This window comes from Struthio camelus, chromosome 23 (genome assembly GCF_040807025.1).
Source record: "Struthio camelus isolate bStrCam1 chromosome 23, bStrCam1.hap1, whole genome shotgun sequence".
NCBI classification, from domain to species: Eukaryota; Metazoa; Chordata; class Aves; order Struthioniformes; family Struthionidae; genus Struthio; species Struthio camelus.
Window position 1 is genome coordinate 6,834,986 of NC_090964.1, and position 22,405 is coordinate 6,857,390.

A 22,405-nucleotide genomic window follows, 5' to 3' on the forward strand; every position below is an offset into this window, starting at 1 on the left:
CCGACACCTTCCTGCAGCCCCAGCACCTTCCCGTAGCTCCGACACCTTCCCGCAGCCCCGACACCTTCCTGCAGCCCCGACGCCTTCCCGCAGCCCCAACACCTTCCCGCAGCCCAGCACCTTCCCGCAGCCCCAACACCTTCCCGCAGCTCCGACACCTTCCCGCAGCCCCAACACCTTCCCGCAGCTCCGACACCTTCCCGCAGCCCCAACACCTTCCCGCAGCTCCGACACCTTCCTGCAGCCCCAGCACCTTCCCGTGGCCTCGACACCTTCCTGCAGCCCCAGCACCTTCCCGTGGCCTCGACACCTTCCTGCAGCCCCAGCACCTTCCCGTGGCCTCGACACCTTCCTGCAGCCCCAGCACCTTCCCGTGGCCTCGACACCTTCCTGCAGCCCCAGCACCTTCCCGTGGCCTCGACGCCTTCCTGCAGCCCCAGCACCTTCCCACGGCCCCGACACCTTCCTGCAGCCCCAGCACCTTCCCGCGGCCCCGACACCTTCTCATGGTCCCAGCACCTTCCCGCAGCCCCAGCACCTTCCCGCAGCACCGACACCTTCCTGCAGCCCCAGCACCTTCCCATGGTCCCAGCACCTTCCCACAGCCCCGACGCCTTCCTGCAGCCCCGACACCTTCCCATGGTCCCAGCACCTTCCTGCGGCCTCAACACCTTCCTGCAGCCCAGCACCTTCCTGCAGCCCAACCCCATTCCTGCAGCCTCGATGCCTTCCCGCATCCCCGACACCTTCCCACAGCCCCGACATTTTCCCGTGGCCCCAACATCCTCCCGTGGTCCCAGCACCTTCTCGCGGTCCCAACACCTTCCCGCGGCCCCGACACCTTCCCGCGGCTGCTTTTTTCGGCTAGCCCCAAGCAGCGCCCTGTGCAGGGCCTCGGCAGGCAATTAAGGATCCCGCCCCAGATTAGTGTAATCCACCGTGGGAGTAGACTACACGGCCCTAAAGCATGCGAGGGCACTTTCGGAAAGAAGGCGGCAATTTGGCTTTAAGCGAGCGCGTTTCCGGCCTGCTCGCTCGGAGGCGAGCTGCGGAGGGGAAGGCAGCCGCGGGGCTCGGTGCGGAGCCAGCCAGCAGCCGCCCCGCTCCGGAGACGCGCGAGACCCCTAGAAACCCTTGGAGACCAGCGCTGCTGGTCCGCAGCCGAGCGCAAAGCGCTCCCGCGCGGGGGCCGGCCGGCCGAGCGCTGCAGCCCTCCTCGCCGAAACACGCTGAAAGCCGCAGCTTTCCATTGCAAAAACGCGGGGCAGCGATTCCTGGGGGAATCTAGACTGCGCAGGCTCCAGCTCCGTCTCCAGGCCTGCAGATTACATCCCTCGCAGCGCTAAAGCTGCAGTGTCCATGTTCATCCCCCCCTGGCCACCCCGGCCCCGTCTAACCGGGTGCCAAGCCGGGAGCCAGCTGTGCCGGGGGAGCCAGCCCCGGCCTCACCTCCCCAACGCCGCGGCGCTTTCCCAAGGTCAGCGCTCGCCTCTGGACCCAGCCCAGCTTCAGCGTGCTGCCCTTAAACTTGGGCTGCTCCTTCGGCAGCCCGGCTCCCAGCCGCACTGGCGTTTCGGCTATTTATGCAGCCACGGCGGCTCTGCCCCGAGTGGGACCTCTCCGCAGGGGCCAGCTCAGAGCGACCCCCGGCCCCCGCCGGCCCAGCTAGCTGGTACCAGGCAGCCAATGGCTCAGCAGTAGCTCCGGTGTCTCGTTAGCCCCTGCCAACAGGAGCTGAACGGCTGCCAGAGCGGGTTGAAATTGGCTAAGAGGCTGCAAAAACATTCTGCTCTACCGGTTTCATGAAAAATAAGAGGCTGGGTGAAGGGAAGAGCCCCGGATCCATGTGCGCCACTCAGGCAAAGGCTGCAGGGCCAGCTCAGCTCTAGCATTAGCGCGCTGAGTTCACCCCGGAAAGCACCTCCGAGCGTGGGAGAGCGTGCTGCAACGTGCACCTCGCCAGCAAGGGGCCGGCGAAGGACTCAACCCCCAGGAAACGCTACCGAGGGCCACTACGCGTCTCCTCCCTGCTGCGCCCCGCGATGCTCCAGGCAAGCTGGGGCTGGGCTCCCGAGCAGCTCCGTCATTGCACGCAGCGAGCGAGACGCTTGTGACCATCCCCGGGGGCGCTGGGAGGACGTTCAACAGCCCAGCTGCTCCCAGGGCTGCGGAGAACCTGCCCGTTCTCGAGTCCTCCCAGCCCTTCAGAGGGGGGCGAGTTTGGCCAAAGGCTGCTGTGACAAAAGCGGAGGGGTGCTGGGGTGCCCAGCGGACTCCGGGCGCTGCCCATGCTCCTTCTCCCGGTCCTCGGAGCGAGGCATGCGCCCTTTCCCCTTTGCAGGAGGGCGCAAAGCTCTGGAAGGCTGAGAGTTGCCTTAAGGCCACAGTTAGCGCCAAAGCCGAGTTTAGGGAGTTCTTGGCTCCCGGCCTTGTGGCCAACACAGCCAAAGGCAGAGGCAGGCAAACCCTCTCCGGCTTCGCCGGGGCTCGGCTCCCCCACCCCGCGCGGCGAGAGCATGCACAGGCACGAGCCGCAGGGAGCAACGCCCCTGGCCTGCTACAGCAGAAGCCACATCGCTCGCGTACAGTAAATAGGAGAAACTTTATTTTTGTTACAAAAGTAAAAGGCATAAATAGAGTGCAAATCCTACTGGACTCTAAGCTTTGCCGGCGGGTTCAGTCCGGCCGTTCTGCAGCTAGAGAACTCGCCGCGTTGGCGGCCGGCGGACCCGGCCTCCGCTGCGTCCTTCCGGAGACGCTGACGGCGCAGCGCAGGAAGGGGAGCGACTACACCGAGGCGACTGGTCAAGCTGCTGCTGTGCTCGAGGCCCTTTCCCCTCAAACTAGAGCTGCACTAAAACAAAACAGAAAACACAGAGCTCGCTGGGAAGTGCTTAAGGGTAAACTCCTAACGCGCGCTAACTACCTTCAAGGGAGGAGTGCCGCGGGCGCACGGACCCGGTGAAAGCAGCAGCTCAGAGACGGGCCGGCCAGAGGCCAGAAGCTGCGTAACGCGCCGCTGCCTCGGCTGTAGGCACGCTTGCGTGAAGCCTGCTGGTTTCGAAGGCCGGCTCGAACGCTACCCAGCATCTTCCAGGATCTGCTGGCGGGGAGACACCTTCCCTGGGGAGTAAGGCTAGGCACAGGGGCCACCTACGGCCTTGGCTCAGTTGCATGAGTCTCTGCAGTTGCAGGGGCCGGTAGGAGCCCCAGTTATTGCACTCGGAAGGGATGACGGTATGGCTTTAAGCTTTGAACCCGTGGGACGGCCGCCTCGGCCCCGGGGCGGGGGGGTTAGGGTTGGAAAGGCTTTTCCTTGTGCATGGCAGCGTTGGCCCCTCTCGTGGCGGGAGGGAGGCAGGCGCGCAGCCCTGGCACGTGGAGGCACACGTGGTGGTAATGGCTGTCGTTTCGGGGCTGTCCGTGGTGTCTCGGCTTCCCTTGGGGCGCTCCAAGAGAGGCAGAGGGCTGCAGTCCGCAAGAGCTCTTTAGTGCCCTGAACACACTGGCTTGCCCACGGCGCACGGGAAAGGGAAGGGAGGAAGAGAAAGAGAGGGTTAGTACCGGAAACACTGCAAGGAGAAGCAGGTAACAGGAAGCAGAGCAAAGAGGATCATCCAGGCTAGCTAGAGGAGAGAACGGCGTGGGATCGAACGAGTGCTGGGCCCGTCAGCGGTAGAGAGGTTGGACAGTGGTTTCCCCTACAGTTAAGCCCTGCCTGGGTGGATGAGGTGCGTGAGACCCTTCACCGAAGACCAAGACGTGAGTTGTTAGTGCCCAACACGCTCACACATCATGCAGCAGGACTCCACCACGCTGAGCACGAGGGTCACAGCACCAGACAGCACACCGTGATGGGGGAAGACACCAGCACAACTTCCACAACATCAGCGGAGCGGGACAAACACCGCTAGACAGCCCGCGGGTGACGGCCGCCTCGGCCAGGCCCGTGTAGAAGACGCTGCGGGATGCGGCAGCTCCGCGCAAGGGCTGGCGTCGCGGTCCAGAAACCCAGCCTGCTCTGCAGACCACGCGGGGACGGCGGCGACGAGATAGGAGCAGGGAGGAAGGTCCGTCTCCGCTGGGTGGGGAGCGGCTCCGGCGACCCGGTTCTGGCAGACGTGAGCTCACGATGTGTTGCACGGATGGAGGGAGGAGGCAGGGATGTAAGCGTGGGAGGTGAGGGGCGGCCTCCGCAGCCCCCGGCACTAGGGACAGGATTCAAGCAATGCTAATTTGCAACGTGCTTCAAAAGGAACTTACCTCCGTTGCGGGCACGTCGCAGGACGAACCTTGGGGTACAGAGAGCAAAACTGAGGCGCGGGGAAAGGAGGGGAGGGACTGACTGAACCACAAAGTGCATCAGTGGCAGAGCTGGGATTAGAAATCTGTTCCAGGCTCCCAGTCCTCAGTTCAGGCCACAGCTCGCTGTAAACACCAAATCTCTGCATCAGTTGGGGGCTCCCTGCAACCCCAGCAGCACCATTGCTCTACCGAGTACAAACCACCGCTGCAGTCCAGCCAGCAAGCACCTGCCTCTCCAGGCTCAACAAACCCGCTGCCCTGAGCCCCGTGGCTTCCTCCAGGCTGACCTGCAGCCGCATCGTTCTCCAAACACCGCCATGCACACCACCTGAACGCACACGAGCCAGTCGGCTCCGTCTCCTGCCAGGCCCCAGCGCAAGGCTGGGAGAAACCTTCCCTTTCTTCTCTCCAAGGCTGCGGGCAACCCTCCTAGCACACAGCCCTGCACCGAGACAGCGAGCAGGGCTCGCCGTCCCCCGCGACGGTGGGAGTGTCGGCACACACAGATGTCTACACAACCGGTGGGTGATGGGCTCCGTGGACAGAGCTGGTCATGCAGTGGAGATGAGATGGGTCACTGGAGTGGATGACTGGGGGAGGAGAAGAAAGTGCTTTCTTACCAGCTAACCCTCAGAAAGCAGGGCTAACATCCAAGGAGGGGGTATATCCCATCAGGCTGTGCAGGAAATGGCAAAGTCCTGGCAGGCATCCTCCTGAGGAAGACACCAGAGATTATGCACCTCAACATCTGCCAGTACAGTGTGAGCTGGGTTAGACAGGGACACCTCTGATCCTGGCACACCCATCTCTCACACTCGCTTGGTCCAGGGGTGAGAAAAGGACACTCTGCAGGAAGGTGTAATCAGAACTGTGTCAACTCCAGCAGCTGCAGGATGAAACCCTGCCCAGCCTGGAGACATGAGTCCGGAAAAAAAAGCCTCTTGGCTCTAGCAAGAGCCACGGCTCCACAAATTGCTGCTGGGCTCTGGTGCTAAGTGTACCTTGTGGCCCCATCCTGTGGGAAGTTCTAAGAGCTTCCAGGAGAGGTCTGTGGCTAACAAACAATCCAACTTCCACCTGACAGAGAGATGTTGACAACAAAGACACCTGCCCTCTTCCATCTCGAACAAAAAAAAACCAAAAAATGCAAGCAATTAACTCTTTAAAAATATAATTTTATTATGCGAGTAACAAAAGAAACCAGTTTAAATAAAAGCAGGAAGGCGTTTGGCCCCCAATAGCACCCCCACACATTGCTCTCCCCAGCCTCAGGTAATCTCCGTTCCTCACTCCCTGAGCACCAGCCCCTCTCTGCACAGCTTGGCTTTCCTGCCCTGTCCCCAAGCCCGCCGCCAGAAGGTAGTGTCGAGGCTCTTTGACGACAGGGACATTGGGAACATCAGTGCAAGAGAAGCAGGGAGATTACGGCACGGCAGCCAGCTCACTTCCTCTCCAGAAGCAACGCTGGCTTTTATGCTGTCACACTAAGGTGGCCTGGCTGGTGAACTGGGGCAGGAGATGGCACAAAGCTCGGGGGCTGGGGCTTGCTGGGTCAAGCTGGCAGAGCGGCACTGGGAGCTTCCCCGAGTGCTCAGCCCCAGGCAGCGAGGGCCATCTGCTGGGATCCGGTAGAAGTTCAGCCGCGGCCACATGCTCACCTCAACTTCCTGGCAAGAGGCAGGCCAGACAGGCTCCAGGGCAGCAACACCACCCTGAGGTACCTGCACGGAGAGTGCAGGCTTGCAGCACGCAGCTAACCAACTGCTGGTGGAAACCGTTGGACTTTGGACTGGTCACCAGGAGTAAACGAGGCAGATGTCAGCATATCACGCTGGAGCCGCCCTACCCTCTCACAGCAACAGGGAGCTGTCAAGCTGCAGCTCTGGCTCTTCACAGAGGGGAAGGTAGAGCTAGTGGTCACAGCAAACAAGCACCAAGATCTCCATGCAGCAAGCCAGAAACATAAGGCAAAGGGCACCTTTCCAAGGTCCAAGAAGCAAAATGGTAATCCACTCAAAGAAAAAACAGCCCAGGAACTCGCTTTTCCACATCCCATCCCCAGAGAGGTAGGGGAAAAAGGCAAAGGGGCTCTTTTGATAGTAGGATTGGGGGTGTCTGTAGCATCCCATAACTGACAACCGAACCGGGTTGCAAAGAGTGCCAGAGTCTTGGGAGGCTGGGAGGGAACTCTGAGAGCCAAGCAGCGGCCGCACTGCACGAGGCTGCCGCTCTGCGGTCCCCCTGCACACCCCGAAGCAGCACTGACAGCCTCGCTCCCCTCCACCTGCGCTAGCAGGGGCAGCTCCCTCCTGCACGTGGGCTGGCTCAGTCATTCACAGTGTGTAAAGCACAACGCCGGCTAATTCAGCGGCGACAGGCTGCCCCACGCACGTGCTGACTCTGCCTGAGGTTGAAATATATGTGTCTGACCCACAGAAACCTAACCAAGTAGCTTGACACAAAACGCTGCAAGTCTCTGCCCTGGTGCTAACACGCACAGCACTATCTACACCAAATATAAAACGTTCTACATAGAAAAAAAATCTAGAAATTGTGCAAAAACATCCAGCAGCTTTTAATAACGCGATTCAAGTATTGCTAACAAGGTCTGTGACTCTCCTCTACGCACACTCCAGTGTTAGTAACCTGCAGAGCTGGCTGCTCGGCCCAGCTCTCCCAGCTGCCTCTGCAGCCACAGAAGGCTGCTCACGACACGCTGAGACACACATAGGAATCGTTCCTGAGGCCCTGTTGACAGTCTTGCTCTAGTCTGCTGGCCGGAAACCCAAAACAAGAGCACAACATGAGGTTATCAGAGACCAGCACCCACTCACTGCTTCCTCTGTGTTACTCCAGCTAGGATGTGACCCTCAGGAATTCACCTACTCTTCTATTGCCTTTAAGTGTCCTACAGACAGGACCCAGCCAGGCTTTCCTGGCAAGCCGAGGTCAAATCCTACAACTGTCCCTTTCCAAGCAGCATCTCACCATGAGAGCTGCAGAACACTGTGTGCTTTTCCTTTTCCTCACGGAGACGAGGTTCTTCCTAACTTGTGTCCTTGCTGCAAAACATGCTCTTAATGGCTGAAAGAGCCCAAACACTCAGAGCTCTTCAGCACTCCCTCAGTGACCAGCCAAAAGTCAGACTCAACCAGCAGCTGGGACATCTAGCCAGCTTCTGCATCTGCTGGGAGCCAGAGAGACCTCTCAGGCAAACAGCCACAACTTACCAAGGCACAGCAGCTTCCAGAAAAAAAAAAAAAAAAAAAGCTGCTCCCACAGCAGGCTGAGAACCCAGCCATTAAGACACAGAACCCCTCCACCCTGGCACAGAGCAGGAGGTGGCATTCGTGGAAATATCAGGAATACCAACGAACTTCCTCCGTCATCAGCCCGAAAGATGAGACTTGACAGTATAACTCAGAGCATGAACCGTTTACCTGTCCCCACCTCCCACCCTTGGCCCACCTCATTATTCCTTGCAGCAAACACAGCAACTCTCTGGAGCAGACCCTTCAGGCTCAGAGGTCTAGTGGCTCTCCAGACCTATTTGCTTCCCAGGTGCAGTGAGGACCCCCTGCTTTCTGCTGGAGTCTGAGGGTCTCGCATGCTGTTATGCTCTATCAGTCGAAAGTCCAGGCAGGCCACATCACAGTGAGACAAATAAACAAAAATAATAAATAAAAAAAAGGCAACGTATGGCTCGACCGAGTCTTTGGCAGCTCTGCATCACAGGGCTGTCCTGCCTGAGGCCAGGGAGATGATAATAGGGGAATGTACTGGCTGGAGTTAGGTGCAGGCACAACAGGCACTGGGCTACGTCACAGCACCACTAGGGAATGCCTCCTACCATGCTGGTGTCAGTTTTGGCTCCAAAGGAAGGGATTTCACTCTTAGGACTGGACGGGGTCCCAACATCCGGCTGGATAAATCCTCTTCTGTCTATCAAACTGGAAAACAAAAGGGAAAGGATGCAAGGGGAGAGAAGTTACAACTCTCCGGAAATGAAGACTAGAAGCTACACAGTAAATCAATCGGTTTCTGCAGAAAGAGATACCTGGCACAGAACAGGGGATTTAAAGCTTGGACAAAGGGAAGGAGTAAGTCTGGTAGTGAAAATTCCCTTCCTCCAGTCTCATGAGCACAGCCAAGTGAAGGAGCAGAAAACAGACTGCACTCAGTACAGTATCTCGGTCTGCTCAGCAACCCCAAGCAAGTGCCCCTCACCCCATGCTTTTCTAAGAACGGCTGCGTGCCTCCCTCCTAGCACTGAGTTTTAAAGCAGAAGGCCTTGATCCATTTGGTGTCGAGCAAACATGCTGAGAAGCTGCTGCCTCAGCTGGCCTTGGCAGCTAAGTCAACTCTATCCACAGTATCAGAACCCTCCTGACATCCAGACACCCCCATCACAAGGCTGGGAGCTCACATGCCACAGCTGTTCAGAGATGGGTCTCCCTGCGGGAGCTGCTAACCAAAGCATCAGCAGGAGCGGTTTGGACAACACAGCTTCCTGTCCATTAGGCAAGCCACAAACATCACACAAGCCACCAAACAGTCTTTAGTCAGTAAAAGCTTTGGGTCACCACAAACCCAAATGGGAACTGGTGATAGGACTTTACAACAGGAAAACAACATAAACGAGAAACGATTTGGAGTAAAATGCTACCCTCCCAGCACACAGCTTGGCTCCCTCAATCTGCAGACTTACCATTACCAAATAGCAGCAGTAGCATTTCAGCACCTCTAGACCAACCAAGAGCTTGGAGTACTTCAGAGAGCAGGACAGGACACGAACAGAGAACACTGACTTTAGCTATGTGGCCCTACTTGAAACTCAGACGCCTTCCCCTGCTGTTACATTACACTGAGTTAGCACCTCTGGGATGCTCTATATAAATCCAGATCGGATCTCGGCAAACAAAATACTGTCTCAAGGAGACCTGCATGCCCTAAGACAGACCGAGAGCTCCAAGTCAGCATGCAGGTCCTCAAACCCAGCAGCCAAGTGCAAGACGACTCCAGTCTAACCGCCCAATTGCACCCTCTTGTGACAAAGCAGTGATAATTCTATGCTGCTCATGGGCCTGAAGGAAAAGCAGCTTGAAGGTGCCCATGCTTGAAGGTGTCCATGCTCCAGGTCCAAAGCTTTATTTCATTACACTTGGAGCGAACTGCCTGCCTTTGCCTCTCTTTTCATCGTTGTTCTGGTTAGCTCACAGGTAAGCAAATTTGGTAGGATGCTATTAAGCATTTCAGGCCATCTGAGTGTTGCTTAAAGATCAGGGTCTCCACACTGCCTGGCGCAGATCCCTGCTGATTGCTCGCCAAGAGTTAGTCTGACACTTGCTCCTTGCAGTACAGGAGGAAAAACATGCGCTAGGAAGTACTGCCACAACTGACGTCTACCATTTGCCAGCAAGCCCTTTGGTGCTGTTACTGTCCCCTTATTAAACCACAGGATGCTTAAGCTGCAAGTTCCACGAAACAATTACAACTGACCCAAACTCAGCAAGTTCAAACACAGAAGCAGCAACAAATCTTAAATCTTTTACATTTCTCCAGCCTTTCTCTGCAGAGTCTGGGAAACTGTTTCCCATCTTCATGGATGGGGGATGTTCATCATCACAGGAGTACATGTGTTTGCCCGACACAATCTCTTGTGAATCATAATAAACCCGTGCTTTCTGGGGTCCTTCTCACAGAGCAGGATGCACTTCCCAACGCAGTGGAGGTCAAAAGCTCTTACCTGGGATGGAACGGTCCACACAGCACTGCACAGCAGTTTGTGAGGATACTTTTATGGCTGTAAGGATTAGCAAACTCTGAGCCCCTCTTATTTGACCAGGACCCTTTGATCTGAAAGGGAAAGGATGCGTGCAGATTAAGATGGGAAAGACATGATAAGAGATAAGAGATCTACATGATAATAGAGTCAGTTCAAATCCTTGCTCAGGAGGCAAAAAGCTTCTGTCCTACTAAAAATATCCTCCTTCGCTTTAACAAGCAGGACAACTGCAGAAAGGCAGCCAGAGGAGACAGCAATATGCTCTCCTGCCTTTGCCAAGGTTCAACCTTGCAGCTACAAAGTTCCAAAGCTGTGCCCTCCTCGTGTTTCATGGCAGCTTGTCAGCATCATTGCCTTCAACTCCAGCCTCTTCTTCCCTCATCTTCTACCAGGCTGAAAGCTCACTGGAGCAGGGCTCCTAGCTAATGGTACCTTGCATGCTCCTCAGGCTAAACAAACAGCAAGGGGATTCCCAGGCCATTCTGCTAACACAAGGAAACAATGTCATCTGCCCACACCCTGAGCAGCTGTCACTGGGACTCGATTTCGAAACCCCAGTCACGCCAACCACGGGCACACAAGAGCGGGCAGATGCTATACCTGGCCTCAAGCCCCTGGCTGAAGCGAACCATTAACCACCACGTTTCCTCTTTTTGTTTTTACTTCCTCTCCCCAGGTGCAGCCTAAGTCTGGCAATGTGGGCAGTGCAACCAGAGAAGCAATGGGCCATATGCTCTGGACTTGGTGCTTTGGTGCTCTCAGTACCAGGGTGCAACCTCCATTAGCTTCACTTACATGGCCTTGCACAGCTCTGCCAATACCTCCAAACATAATAGGAGAGGAGGGAAAAAAGCCACACACATTTCTTCTGCAGTGATGGAAGCCTCCAGCAAGCATTACAGGTACTTGTGGCCAGAAGGGTGAATTTTGATTCCTTCCAAGGATCAGACAGATCCTGCTTTTCCATACAGTCTGCCTTGCTCAGGGTACTCATTTGGCCATTCAAGGCTGCACGCACCACAGTCTTTAAGGTAAATATCGTCAGAAGATGTCTGTACATTATTTGCCTATTACACTTGAGGAACTGACAGAGACAAAGGGACTTGCCCAGGGTCTCACAGGAAATCTGTGGTTAGGCAGGATGCTGAATTAAGATCACCCGTGTCCCAAGCTAAAACCCAAATCTCTGGGGGCGGTCTTCCTTTTTTAAAATCTCAGAACTCCAAATTTTAAACAAGACCACATATAGACCAAAAAAAAAAAAAAAAAAACATGCGACCTTTCAAACGTTTCAGCTAGTTACTTCCTAGCCTGACGTGGCCAAGTAAAACGTGCTGCCCTCCCAACACAATGCCCCGCTGTTGTACATCACTTTCTCCCCACTCAGCTATCCGAACTAGAGCCTCAACGCCTTGGGCATGGGCTGTTTGCTTCGTTATGAATTATCATAGGCAATGCAGACAGAACGCTTTACCCAGCGTACCGTACCAAGGCACCCAGTCAGGGACTCCCTGAAAACTTCACCTCTGCTTAGAAAGTAACAGGGCTGGCAGCCCCCCTTACACCTTTCAGAGCCGGCTCTGTGAACGGACAAGCATCCGGGTACTTACATCTTCATTCGTTGTCAAGTTGGAGGCGACTAAGTAAGTATGAAAACCTGAGAGGCCCAAAATAGACCAGACTGAGAAAAAACAAATCACCAGCTCCAGCACAGTGAAAAAAGGAGTTAAGGAAACCTCAAAGAACAAAATCTTCCTGCAAGGAGAGGCAACGGGCTCTTTTGGGAAGACCACATGCACTGGGCCTTGAAAGCACCCTGGCTTCTGAGGGGTTGGCTGAGAAGCCCACACAACACATGTACGTGCCCACCCCTTCTTTTAGGGAAAGACTCCCCCCACTCCCAGCAAGGGGAGAGCATTTCAGTGATGACAGCAGGTAGGCCGCTACCTTCCCATTCCCTGTGCTGGTCTGAAGACATTCATCAATGCACAACCAACTCCAGTCATTCCCCTTTCCACATAATCTTGCAAACTGCAAAACAAGTCTGTTACCAAACTTTAGTCGCTGCCACAACGAGCAGGGAACTGATAGTCCAACTGCGGCAGTGACCTAAACATGGATCTAAAGATCCTACCAGTTTGGTGGTGCTATCAGTCTACAAATGGAGAAGTGCCTGCCTGCCTGCCCCAATCAGGTAGCTAGGGGACTAAATTAGGCTTTGGAAAGTACATCAAGGTGCCCCTTGGAAAAGCTCATTGCACTACTGTGTGACACTGTCAGCGTTGCTGCACCAGGGCTCAACAGTCAGAGCAACTGATAGCATTAGAAGGATATCTCGCAGGCGTTGTCTTCAGAGTGGTGAGGAATCCATCTCTCTGAGAGCCTGCAAAGCAAAACGGGACAAGGAACTACGTTCCATCAGGCAGCCTTGCATCTCCAGCCAATCTGCTTCACTCCTGAGTACACAACCGCCCTCCCCCGCAGGCCAGACAGATCTGCCTGGCTGCCCATGACATATATTCAGTCTGTAACTTTGCAGAAATGTCAGTGAGCAGACACGGCTCCAAGAGGTTCAGGGCTGACAGGCAAGTCACTTTCCCTGCGAGATCCAGAGTAGATGCACCCAAAGCCCTTCAGCCCGCTGCTGCCCTAGCATCACATGTAAGTCATCTGCTCTGAAGAGAATAACCTAGTCACTAAGTGTTACAATTTCCCTGTAGTGAGGTGCAGGGTGGATCTGTGGCTCCCTGCAGTCTGAGACCCAGTTTACGCAGGCAGCCCTGCAGTGAAGAGCCTCATATTAAACCAGCAAAGGCCAGACCCTTCCCCCACTCTGTCCACTAAGAACAGAGGCCCTGCTGCAGCATGGAGTCACAAGTCACTCCTCTCCAGGAGCGCAGTGCTCATTGCTACTAGTAACCGCAGTACTTACGCAGAGTGAGGTGGGTGACAACACAGGCAAAAATGAAGGCTGTCAGGAAGGAGAGGGAGAGGATGAAGGCATAGAAGTAGCGATAGTTGCGCTTCCCCACACAGTTGCCCACCCAGGGGCAGTGGTGATCAAACCTCTCTGAAACAAAGGAACATCGTGAGAACTCCTGTCATCTCACACACAGTAACAGAGCAAACTCTGCTGAACCTCTGCAAATCCAGAGGCTACAAACTGAGCTTCCACCTGCCACACTAAGATCAGAACCTCTTAGCAGTAATACATTAGCACAAGTTTCAACAAAGCACTGCAGCCTGCTCGCGTGCCCTTTTATAACACTAAAGGCCAAATCTTTCCTCTCTTCCAGCCCCACATAAATACAAACCTTGCGACTGGTAGCATCTACCATTACTAAAACTGAAAGAAAGCAGGGAAAGTGCAGAGATGTTTTTCCACTCTCTGGCAGTAGTGGGTGTGTGCACCCAGCATCGCTGCTCCCCTTCTGTGCGTCAGTCCCCCCCTCCACCTTCTTCCGAGCAGAAAATAATTTTCAACGTTGTGAAGATACGCCTCTAAAACCACAGAATCTGCCTGGGAACCCAGAGCAGGTGCAAGACATCTGGAAACACTCCTGGCTGTTTTCTAATGAAAGGGTTGTATTTAAAACTAACAGGACTGCTGTAACTGTAGCGCAGGGGCGACTAACGCAAGTAAACTTATCCAATACAAAGCAGAAACATGCCCATTCCTCCAGAAGGCTCCCCTCCAAACACTGTCCCAGTCATGGCTGCTTTCCAGTGAGCCATTCTAATGTAAAGAGGAGTCACAATTTCCAAAACTATCCCCAAACACATGGGGCTCAGCAGCTCTCAGACTTCTCTTAACCAGAGTCCTTGGGATCCGGTAACACTCTCAGGTCAGTCATCCCATCCATTCCTCAAGCTGCTCCTGCAGACAGCATAATGCACAGCCTCCGGTTGCACGCAGCGCACAACCAGGAGCCTACCCATGGGGACTGAACTCAGTCACATGCCACCCTCTTGCCAGTTCAAGTTGCTCCTGCACAGCCAGACTGAGCAGGGAACCTCATGTCACCCTCACGTTTCCTGCCTTCCTGCCCTGCTCATCCCCCTGCACCTGCCTTGGGCCTGGCTGTGCAGAGCTATTGGAGGCTTTCTTCACATCTTTATTTTCTCCTGTTCCTCTTGTCCCACCAGAACCTGAGGGCACAGGGGGAGGACACAAAAAGACTAAACCAGAATCTATGCTGGTGCCTCTACAGCCCTGCCTACAGCCAGGGGACAGACAAGGAGCCTTCAGCACTGTTCCACAACCCTGCGCCTGGGGGAGGCCTTAACCACATCTCACGATACAGTCCTCCTAGAGCCACAGGAAGAGAAGGCACAGAGTACTGGAGAGGTGATGTCCCCCAGCCCAAAACCACTGCACTGGCGTTGCTCTCATTTTAAACGGGAACGAGAAAGACGACTTAGTATCTCACTTCATAATCCTTTAACAGTAGTAAAAGCAATCTGCCCAGGAACCTGAAATACTCCCCCCTGCCCCTCTCCCACAAGAGATATCAGCATACTTCCAGCCTCTGGACTTACCAACGCAGTTGTCGCAGACACTGCAGTGAGAGGTTCGTGGAGGGCGGAACATTTTGCAGGTGTAGCAATACTTTAGTTTCACCACATACTTGTTGATGACCACTTCCATCGTGCGGGCTGGTGGGCGATAGGTAGAGGTACCCATATTATCTACAAGGGGAAGGAGGGATAGTCAAACTGGTGCAGGTGAAACCCAACCTATCAGATGCTCCAGCCAAAGCCCCCACATCATGCCAAGCGACTTCCTGGCAGAATAAGGGACGGCACGTGCTCTCCTGCTCACGTGATTTTAATGCAAAAGCTGAGAGGCAGTTCAGCCTACAGGATTTGTTTCAGAGTGGGCAGCCAGGAGCTCCAGTCAGCTCCTCACAGCATTGTTTATGTTCCCTTTGCTGTCTGGTCAAGGAAAATGCTGCTGGGATGACAAGAGGAAATAATATCTGCCCAACGCTTTGAAAACATAAAGCAATATATAAATAGTGAGCATAAAAGCAGCAGTGTTAATGCGCCCAGTAACACCAACTCATCTCTACACGTCTAACAGTTCACAACAAAAGGAGGCACATAATCTGTTAATGCACGTGCAGTTCCTCCTCTGCTGTATGCACAGCATCAAAGTTACAGAAATCAGGAAACCGTCACATTAGGGTAACCTCAGTAAAAGCATCCCCAACCTGTAGCTGGAGCCAGCAGCACAGCCATGCTCAAGAGACTCATTTTCATGATAGAAGGGGAGGACGGCAGGCAGGTCTCAAGCGCTCCAGACAGATTTCATTGAAATTTGACACAGGTACATTAATAGCACAAGAGGAACTATTCTCCTCAAGGCTGAAGCTGAAGAATTTTTAAGGACGCTACAAGCTGCACTTAGGTATGCTGCACTGGCATTTGACTAGTAATTTGGGACTGACAACTGAAGACTGTTTCTTCAATCAGCATGAGCGTGAGCTGGGAAACCTCTGTATCATGTTTGCAATTTGGGGAGTTATTTCATAATTTATTTAATTCACTCTTAAAACAACACCTTTACAACTTTGAGGAAGTCTTTGAAAATAGAGATTTAACAGTGAGCAGATTAAGAGGAAAATGACTGGATTATATTAACAGTAACAGCTGGCACAACCAGCAGCTTCTGAAGCCAGCTAACCGCTTTAGGCACTTTTAAATAGAAACATGGATAACCACTCTGAGGATATTTTAAAACTAGTTGTATGGGCAGACACAGAATTATTGCCTTGCAACCATCTTCAGTGGGGACAGATTCAAGTTGTCTCACATTAGCTTTGCTAAAGCATTGTGTTACTAAGAGCAACATCAAAGCAGTCCACAGATCCTGAATGCATACGCTTTCTTGGCTACCACAAAAACAGTGTGACATAGCAGTTTTTAGATAGGGACAAATATTAGCGTGCTGTTAATGAAACCATTAATAAAGGAGACCTTGAGGCACAGCAGGCTAAATGGCAAATCATAACCTTAAAAATACTCATTTCTAAATGAATTATCCTACCAATATTTTGCAGGAAAACTTACAGGGTAAGATCCCTCCTAGTCTGGACAACATTCAAAGTAATTAACGCTCTGTAACAAAAGGGCATAGGCACTCTCACTCTAGTCTTTCTTTCAGCAAAAAAGAGAAGCAGAACAGCTAGCCAGCTTTCTCAGCACCAAATCTGCAAGTCTGTCCCCAGGATCGGACTTTTCCGAGAGGCACAAACAGGGTGTGGGTGGTTAACAGCAGCGGCAGTTGAGTCTTTTGCTGTCACCACATTCACCTGTCACAGAGCGTCCTTCAGGAAGGATGGGATTTTCAAAGACTTTCAAAGAAGTCAAGAGGAGTCCAAATGAAATTCCATAAAAGCCAGACACAGAAAAGGTTACTTAAAACTCCAGGCTAAATCTGTTTCATGCACAATTTCACAGTATCGGTCAGTACTATGCAAAACTGAAGACAAACAAAAACGCGGCCCAGGCTGCCCCTGGAACAGGACACCTACTCTCCCCAGCTGAGCCTTGGTGCCTTCACCTGGAGACCTATTTAGTGCTAGTATAACTGTATTCACGCAAACAGAATGAAACACTTACAAAGAAAAGCAAGGACATGGCGTCTAAACACAGCATACAGCCTTTTCCCTTACAAGGCTTAAGCTTTCCAGCTCAACCCTCACTGTCTGCAGCATAACATAAGTAGAGATTTGTTGTGGTTTACCAGAAGCAGCTCTGAAATCCACTAAAACCAGCAGGAGTCTCCATGAGGGGTGGCACTCTAGCCCTGTGCACTTGGAGTTAACATACAGACTACATGCTCAGTTCCTTCTCACATCAGCCTTCACAAAAATCCAGCATCAGTCATCTCCCCCCTCCACTCCAGACACATCAAGCAGGAATCTGGCAGGGTGCTTTAAGGCTACAAATCCACGGTCCCTTTACATCACTATTTCTCCCATAAAGTCAGTCCTGCTCTCTGCTCCTCTGCTTCCTGGTCCTGCCACCTTCCCTGCGCTGACAGTAGCAAGAAACACTCTGTCAGTGTTTGTCCAGGCAAATTCCCTGCTCCTACTCACTGGGCGACCACCCAAACACCAGCGCGAGGGAGGCACCAGGAACAGTCAAAGATAAGATCTGATAATCTTATAATCTTTGATTTGATAATCAAAGATAAGATCCAGCAGTAGACCACACTCAAAATGGATTGGAGTTTAGTTGCAACTGTCTCATTAAAACAGAAAAAGGCGGCTTCATTTCTGCATGTTTTTAGAAAGACTTCTCTGATCCAGAAAGCAGACTCAGTGATCCTGTCCGTCACCTGCTGATCAGGGAAAATTCTCCCTCCACATTCCAGAAGATGGAGGAATAGCAGCAAAAGGCCAGGCATTAATGCTTTTTATCTTCCAGGCGTGCTTCTTGTTTCAGTAGTTTTATAAATATTAATTAGCTAATCGTCATCAGCTTTCCTTCTTATCAGGATCTCTATATTACAGCCATGCTGCATATAGGAAAAAAAAAAAGTCGAAGTAGCAATGAACTGGCTCTTCCGGGGGGGGAATAATCAAATTTTGTAACCTGGACTGGAATTTAGATCATCACAAATCCCAGCCCCAGATCTGAACCACTGCTCAGATCATGAAAACACTGTCACTGCTTAAAAGCATGGCACAGAGTGATTCTGACTGGGGACTCTGCTTTTCCAGCTGCTGGAGAACAGACCCTAATGGTATCAACATTTAGGGCACTGATACTGCCAGCTCCCCCTCATCTGAACTCTGCATGGGGCCACAGCCCAGTCAGGTCTTGGTCCTGAGGGCAGAAATAGTTATAGCCTCCAATCCCTTGTATGGGATGTTGCCTGGGAAAGTGATGGGATTAAACAGAAAGGGAAACTACTGCTGCTTCTCTGCAGATCCCCTTAAGGCACAGCCTGCTGTGCTACAGGAGCTTGTCACACCTCTCTCACCATGGCTCCTAAAACACTGCCAGGCCTCCCAATCTAATGCTCTGGCCCCTTTTCCCTTGAAATGACTGTTAAAGAGTCAAGACTCACTGAGCCTGAAATGCACGCAGACACACACATGCACTGAAGCAAACACAGGAGAGGGAATAGAAGTCTCACCGATCCGCTTTTCCAGGTCTGCAGCTTCACTTGGGGTGGCTCGAGGCAGGATACCTGGATCTCTGAAGCTTGTCTGGAGCAGACAGCTGATGACAAAGAAGAAGAGGACAGCTGCAATGATGGGGATGGCCAGGGTCAGGTGACTTGCAAGGAAGGGGCAGCTGTTTAAAAAAAAAAAAAAAAAATTTGTTTCAGACCATCCCAACAGCACTTGCTACCAGCTATTGCATTAATACTATAAGTTACCATGGGGTGGTGGACTAAAACACTGCTGCTTTGCAGAGACCTCTGGAACAGTAAGAGACAGCCCAGATAACATCCTGCAGCACTGGAGTTGCACTGGAAAGACAGGGTCTTTGAAGCAAAGGCAGCTCCTATACAGAGCCTCTTGGCCCTTCCGAGGTCCCAGAATCGTGTTTCAAAAACCTGTCAGCTGTCCCAAAGCCTGGTCACCTTCGACAACAGTAGCATCAAGCCCATATGGAGAAAGGCCTAAGTTAACAAGAGATCAAAACTGGCAGGAACATGATCCCACTTGGTCCAACATGTGAAGCTGAAAGGGAAATTGGCTTTGATTCAGCACAGCTTTGCTGTCTCTGGATGACTTGCATGTCCTTCATGGTGCACCAGATGTTTGAGCGGGGACGCATTTCAGTACTGAAACTGCTGTGACAAGCCAGCGTGCATCTAAACAGATGAGGCCCGTTCCTGGGCTTGCTGCTGCTGAACAAGTAGCAGTAGGACCTGAGGCTGTTGTCCTGCACAAAGGGACCAGAGCAATTGCAGTCAGTAGCAGGGCAACTCAGTTACTCACAGCACAACATGCTAAGAGACCTCTGAGGAACACAGCTCTTCACGTAACGCAGTGCTGGAGCCCCCCTCCCATTCCTCACTCTGCGAAAGGATTTGCTATTATAAGCACTGATAAGTACCCAGACTTGAGCACTGACACGCAAGCCTTTGGAGCCCTGATGGCCATGGGCAGTGCTAAGTCTCAATAACATAGCCAAGGCAGTTCAAAAGGATTAAGCAACTTTTGTTTCAACTCTCAAGCTCAGCTGTGCAGAACAAAGCAGCCACCAAGCAACAAAACCCCTCTGGCCTGAGACCAGCTCTGCTGCCCAGCCCCTCAGCCCTCTCCCTGAGAGGGGCACAGAAGGGCCTCTGAAACAAGAGGCATGCTTTCTTGCCACTGCTTTTCTAGGAGAATCTCTGGGCCCCTCTTTCATCCTTCAGGCAACAGAAGAAATTGCATTGAAAACGTGAACTGCAGACATAGGTGAGATGTATTGCTATACATCTAGCAAACCATAACCCGTGCAACAGAAGTGCACTGCTATAATAACAACTTGGAAAGCCCCAGGGCATCTTCAACCAAGAAACAGTGACTAGGCAAGAAGGGAGGGGGAGAGCAGATGTCCTTTACTTGGCCCAGTACAAAGCACTTACTGTGCTATTACCATCCATTAGCTTCAGAAGCAGCAGAGAAAGCTGTCAAAAAGTCACAGATGACACTACAAAAGGAGGTTTCGCACAGGTATCTATTACTGCCTCCCACAGCTGCCTACCAGTTTCAGCTTGTCTGACTGCTCTTTCTCAGAACCTCTAATCTGACCAAATACCTCAATGTCTCCGTCTGCAGGCTCGGGCAGCTATACTTTGGGACTCAGGAAGATAACAAGGTGATCCAAAGGCGGGCATGATTCCCCCACTTCATCCAGCAGTAGGGAAAACAAATTGCCTTCCCCCCTGAGAGGCAGAAATACAGAGATGGAATAGCAGAAGCCCTAAGAGATGTCAAGAATAAATCACGCTCCCTCCCCAGCTCCTCTCAGGCAGTGTAAGACATAACGGGGCAGTCTGGGCTCTCCCTTCCCGCAGGGCACAGGAGCGGGGAGCTTCCCTGGGCTGGCTCAGAGCCACCTTCCTGAAAGGAGAGGAGATCTGGGGAGACACACTTTCCCCTTCCCCAGACACCACTGCATAACGAAGGTAGAGCTCCAGTGCGGACCCTCAAGGTGAGGCCCTACACGTCACAACGGATTTTGCCATCCTTCAAGAGCCTTTAAGAGAAACTCCGTTCCTACCTCCTCTACCTAACAAATTGCACCAGTCTTAATGATCTTCTGGCTGCATGGACCAATTTACTTCTTGGTAGGCTTGGAGTAGGAGAGATTGCAGGGCTATTAAGAGACAAGGAGGACATCTCACGACAGGGAGCTGCTGAGGCGGTTGCCCGCTTTGGTCATTGAGGATGTTAAACCTACTCACAACACCAGTGCTTCCCGCCAAAGCAGGGCTGGGAACCTCGCAGCAGGAGAGTGATTTAAGGAAAGAGAGTGGGGAGAAGGGAAGGATACTGGGGCTCTCGCACTGGGGAGAGGTGCCTGCCCATAGCTCCTGTCACCTGCTTCAAGAGGGTACATAGGGAGGGCGAGATGCCACCTAACACATGTGTGAGCGGGGACAGCTTCTCTCCTGCAGCCCCCTCCAGCCAGGGGCTCAACAGAGGGGAACAGACCCCAACCCCTGGCAGAGAACAATCTGGGAAAGTGGAGGGGGACACAGACCCCAAAGGCGGGGACAGACCCCACAAGGCTTCATCCCTGCAGAGAAGGGAGGGGCTAACCCCAAAGAGGGGGGGCCTAGATCCCCCTGCAGAGGGACAGACCCCACAGGGCACCCAGAGCCCACAGCGTGGGGGGGACAGCCCCCAAGGGGGGCCCCCACAGCCCCCTCAGCACAGGGACAGACCCCACAGGGCACCCAGAGCCCACAGCGTGGGGGAGACAGCCCCCAAGGGGGACCCCACAGCCCCCTCAGCACAGGGACAGACCCCACAGGGCACCCAGAGCCCACAGCGTGGGGGGGACAGCCCCCAAGGGGGGCCCCCACAGCCCCCTCAGCACAGGGACAGACCCCACAGGGCACCCAGAGCCCACAGCGTGGGGGGGACAGCCCCCAAGGGGGACCCCACAGCCCCCTCAGCACAGGGACAGATCCCAGAGGGCACCCAGAGACCCCAGCATGGGGCGGGGGGCAGCCCCCGAGGGCGACGCAGGCCGCAGGCGCCCCCCAGCCCGGCACTCACTCGAAGGCGAAGAAGAGGCCGCTGGTGGCCAGGATGAGGCCGAGCGTGAGGGCGAAGACGCCGCTGTGCCGAGCCAGCATGAGGCGGCCGCCGCAGTAGAAGCGGTTGCGGCCCGGGAACACTTCCCATTTCCGGCGGGGCCGGCGGGCCGCGCCAGGGCGCTCCGGGGCGGCGGGCGGCGTGCCGGGAGCGGGCGGCGGCGGCGAGGCGGCCAGGCCCGGCGCCGCCACCCCCGGCGGGATCTGCCGGTACTCGCAGTCCTTCATGGCGCCGCGCGGCTCCTCGCAGCGCCCAGCCCAGGCGAGGCGAGGCGCCGCGCGGCCCGGTCCCGGCCCCGGTCCTAGTCCCGGCCCCGGCCGCCGGCCCCCGCCGTTCGCTCAGCGGACGTGTCCGCTCCGCCACGCCCGGCCCCGCCCGCCGCGCCGCCCCCACTAGCGGCGCCCCCTGCTGCCGCCGCCGCGCGCCGCAGCCCCGCTCCCGGCCAGCGCCGCACAGTCTCTCTCTCTCACACACACACCCTCACACCCTCACTCCCCCTACCCTCACACACACCCCTGTGCTGAAATCCCCTCTCACACACACACACCCACCCACCCCTGTTGTGAAATCCCCTCACACACACACAGAAGACACCTGAGGTGAAATCCCCTCACTCACACACACACACGCACGCGCGCCTGTGGTGAAATCCCCTCACACACACACACACACATACCTGTAGTGAAATCCTCTCACTCACACACATGCCTGTGGTGAAATCCCCTCACACACACACACGCCTGTGGTGAAATCCCCTCACACACACACAGAAGACACCTGAGGTGAAATCCCCTCACTCACACACACACACACGCACGCACGCGCGCCTGTGGTGAAATCCCCTCACACACACACACAGAAGATGCCTGTGGTGAAATCCCCTCACACACACATGCTCCTGGGAGAGCTGTGCACACACATACACAGTCTCACACACAGTCCTCTTTGAGCCATGCGCACACACGCACACACACGCGCACACACACACACACACACACACACACAGAGAAGAGTTCTGTGGTGAAATCCCCTCACA

At 54.1% G+C, this 22,405-nt stretch overlaps 1 protein-coding gene across 11 annotated transcripts; it reads right to left on the reverse strand.

Moving 5' to 3' along the window:
* Positions 1-2,583: 2,583 nt before the first annotated feature.
* ZDHHC18 (zinc finger DHHC-type palmitoyltransferase 18) lies at positions 2,584-21,661 on the reverse strand. Of its 11 annotated transcripts, none has more exons than XR_011136058.1 (10): positions 21,331-21,661; positions 18,240-18,400; positions 14,630-14,779; positions 13,023-13,160; positions 12,425-12,473; positions 11,701-11,803; positions 10,052-10,161; positions 8,156-8,255; positions 4,926-5,018; positions 2,584-2,854 (listed from the first exon to the last, which is right to left on the reverse strand). XR_011136058.1 is itself a non-coding variant. In XM_068917753.1 (9 exons), exons 1-9 carry the CDS (start codon positions 21,594-21,596, stop codon positions 2,648-2,650), a joined length of 1,284 nt encoding a protein of 427 aa, XP_068773854.1. In that variant the 5' UTR covers positions 21,597-21,611; the 3' UTR covers positions 2,584-2,647. The 11 variants fall into 11 exon arrangements, 5 of the variants coding, with proteins under 5 accessions (XP_068773854.1, XP_068773853.1, XP_068773852.1 ...); XR_011136055.1 differs by lacking the exon at positions 4,926-5,018 and adding an exon at positions 2,927-3,505 and having other exon boundaries at positions 2,726-2,854; positions 21,331-21,611; XR_011136057.1 differs by lacking the exon at positions 2,584-2,854 and adding an exon at positions 3,367-3,505 and having other exon boundaries at positions 4,264-5,018.
* Positions 21,662-22,405: the final 744 nt, after the last annotated feature.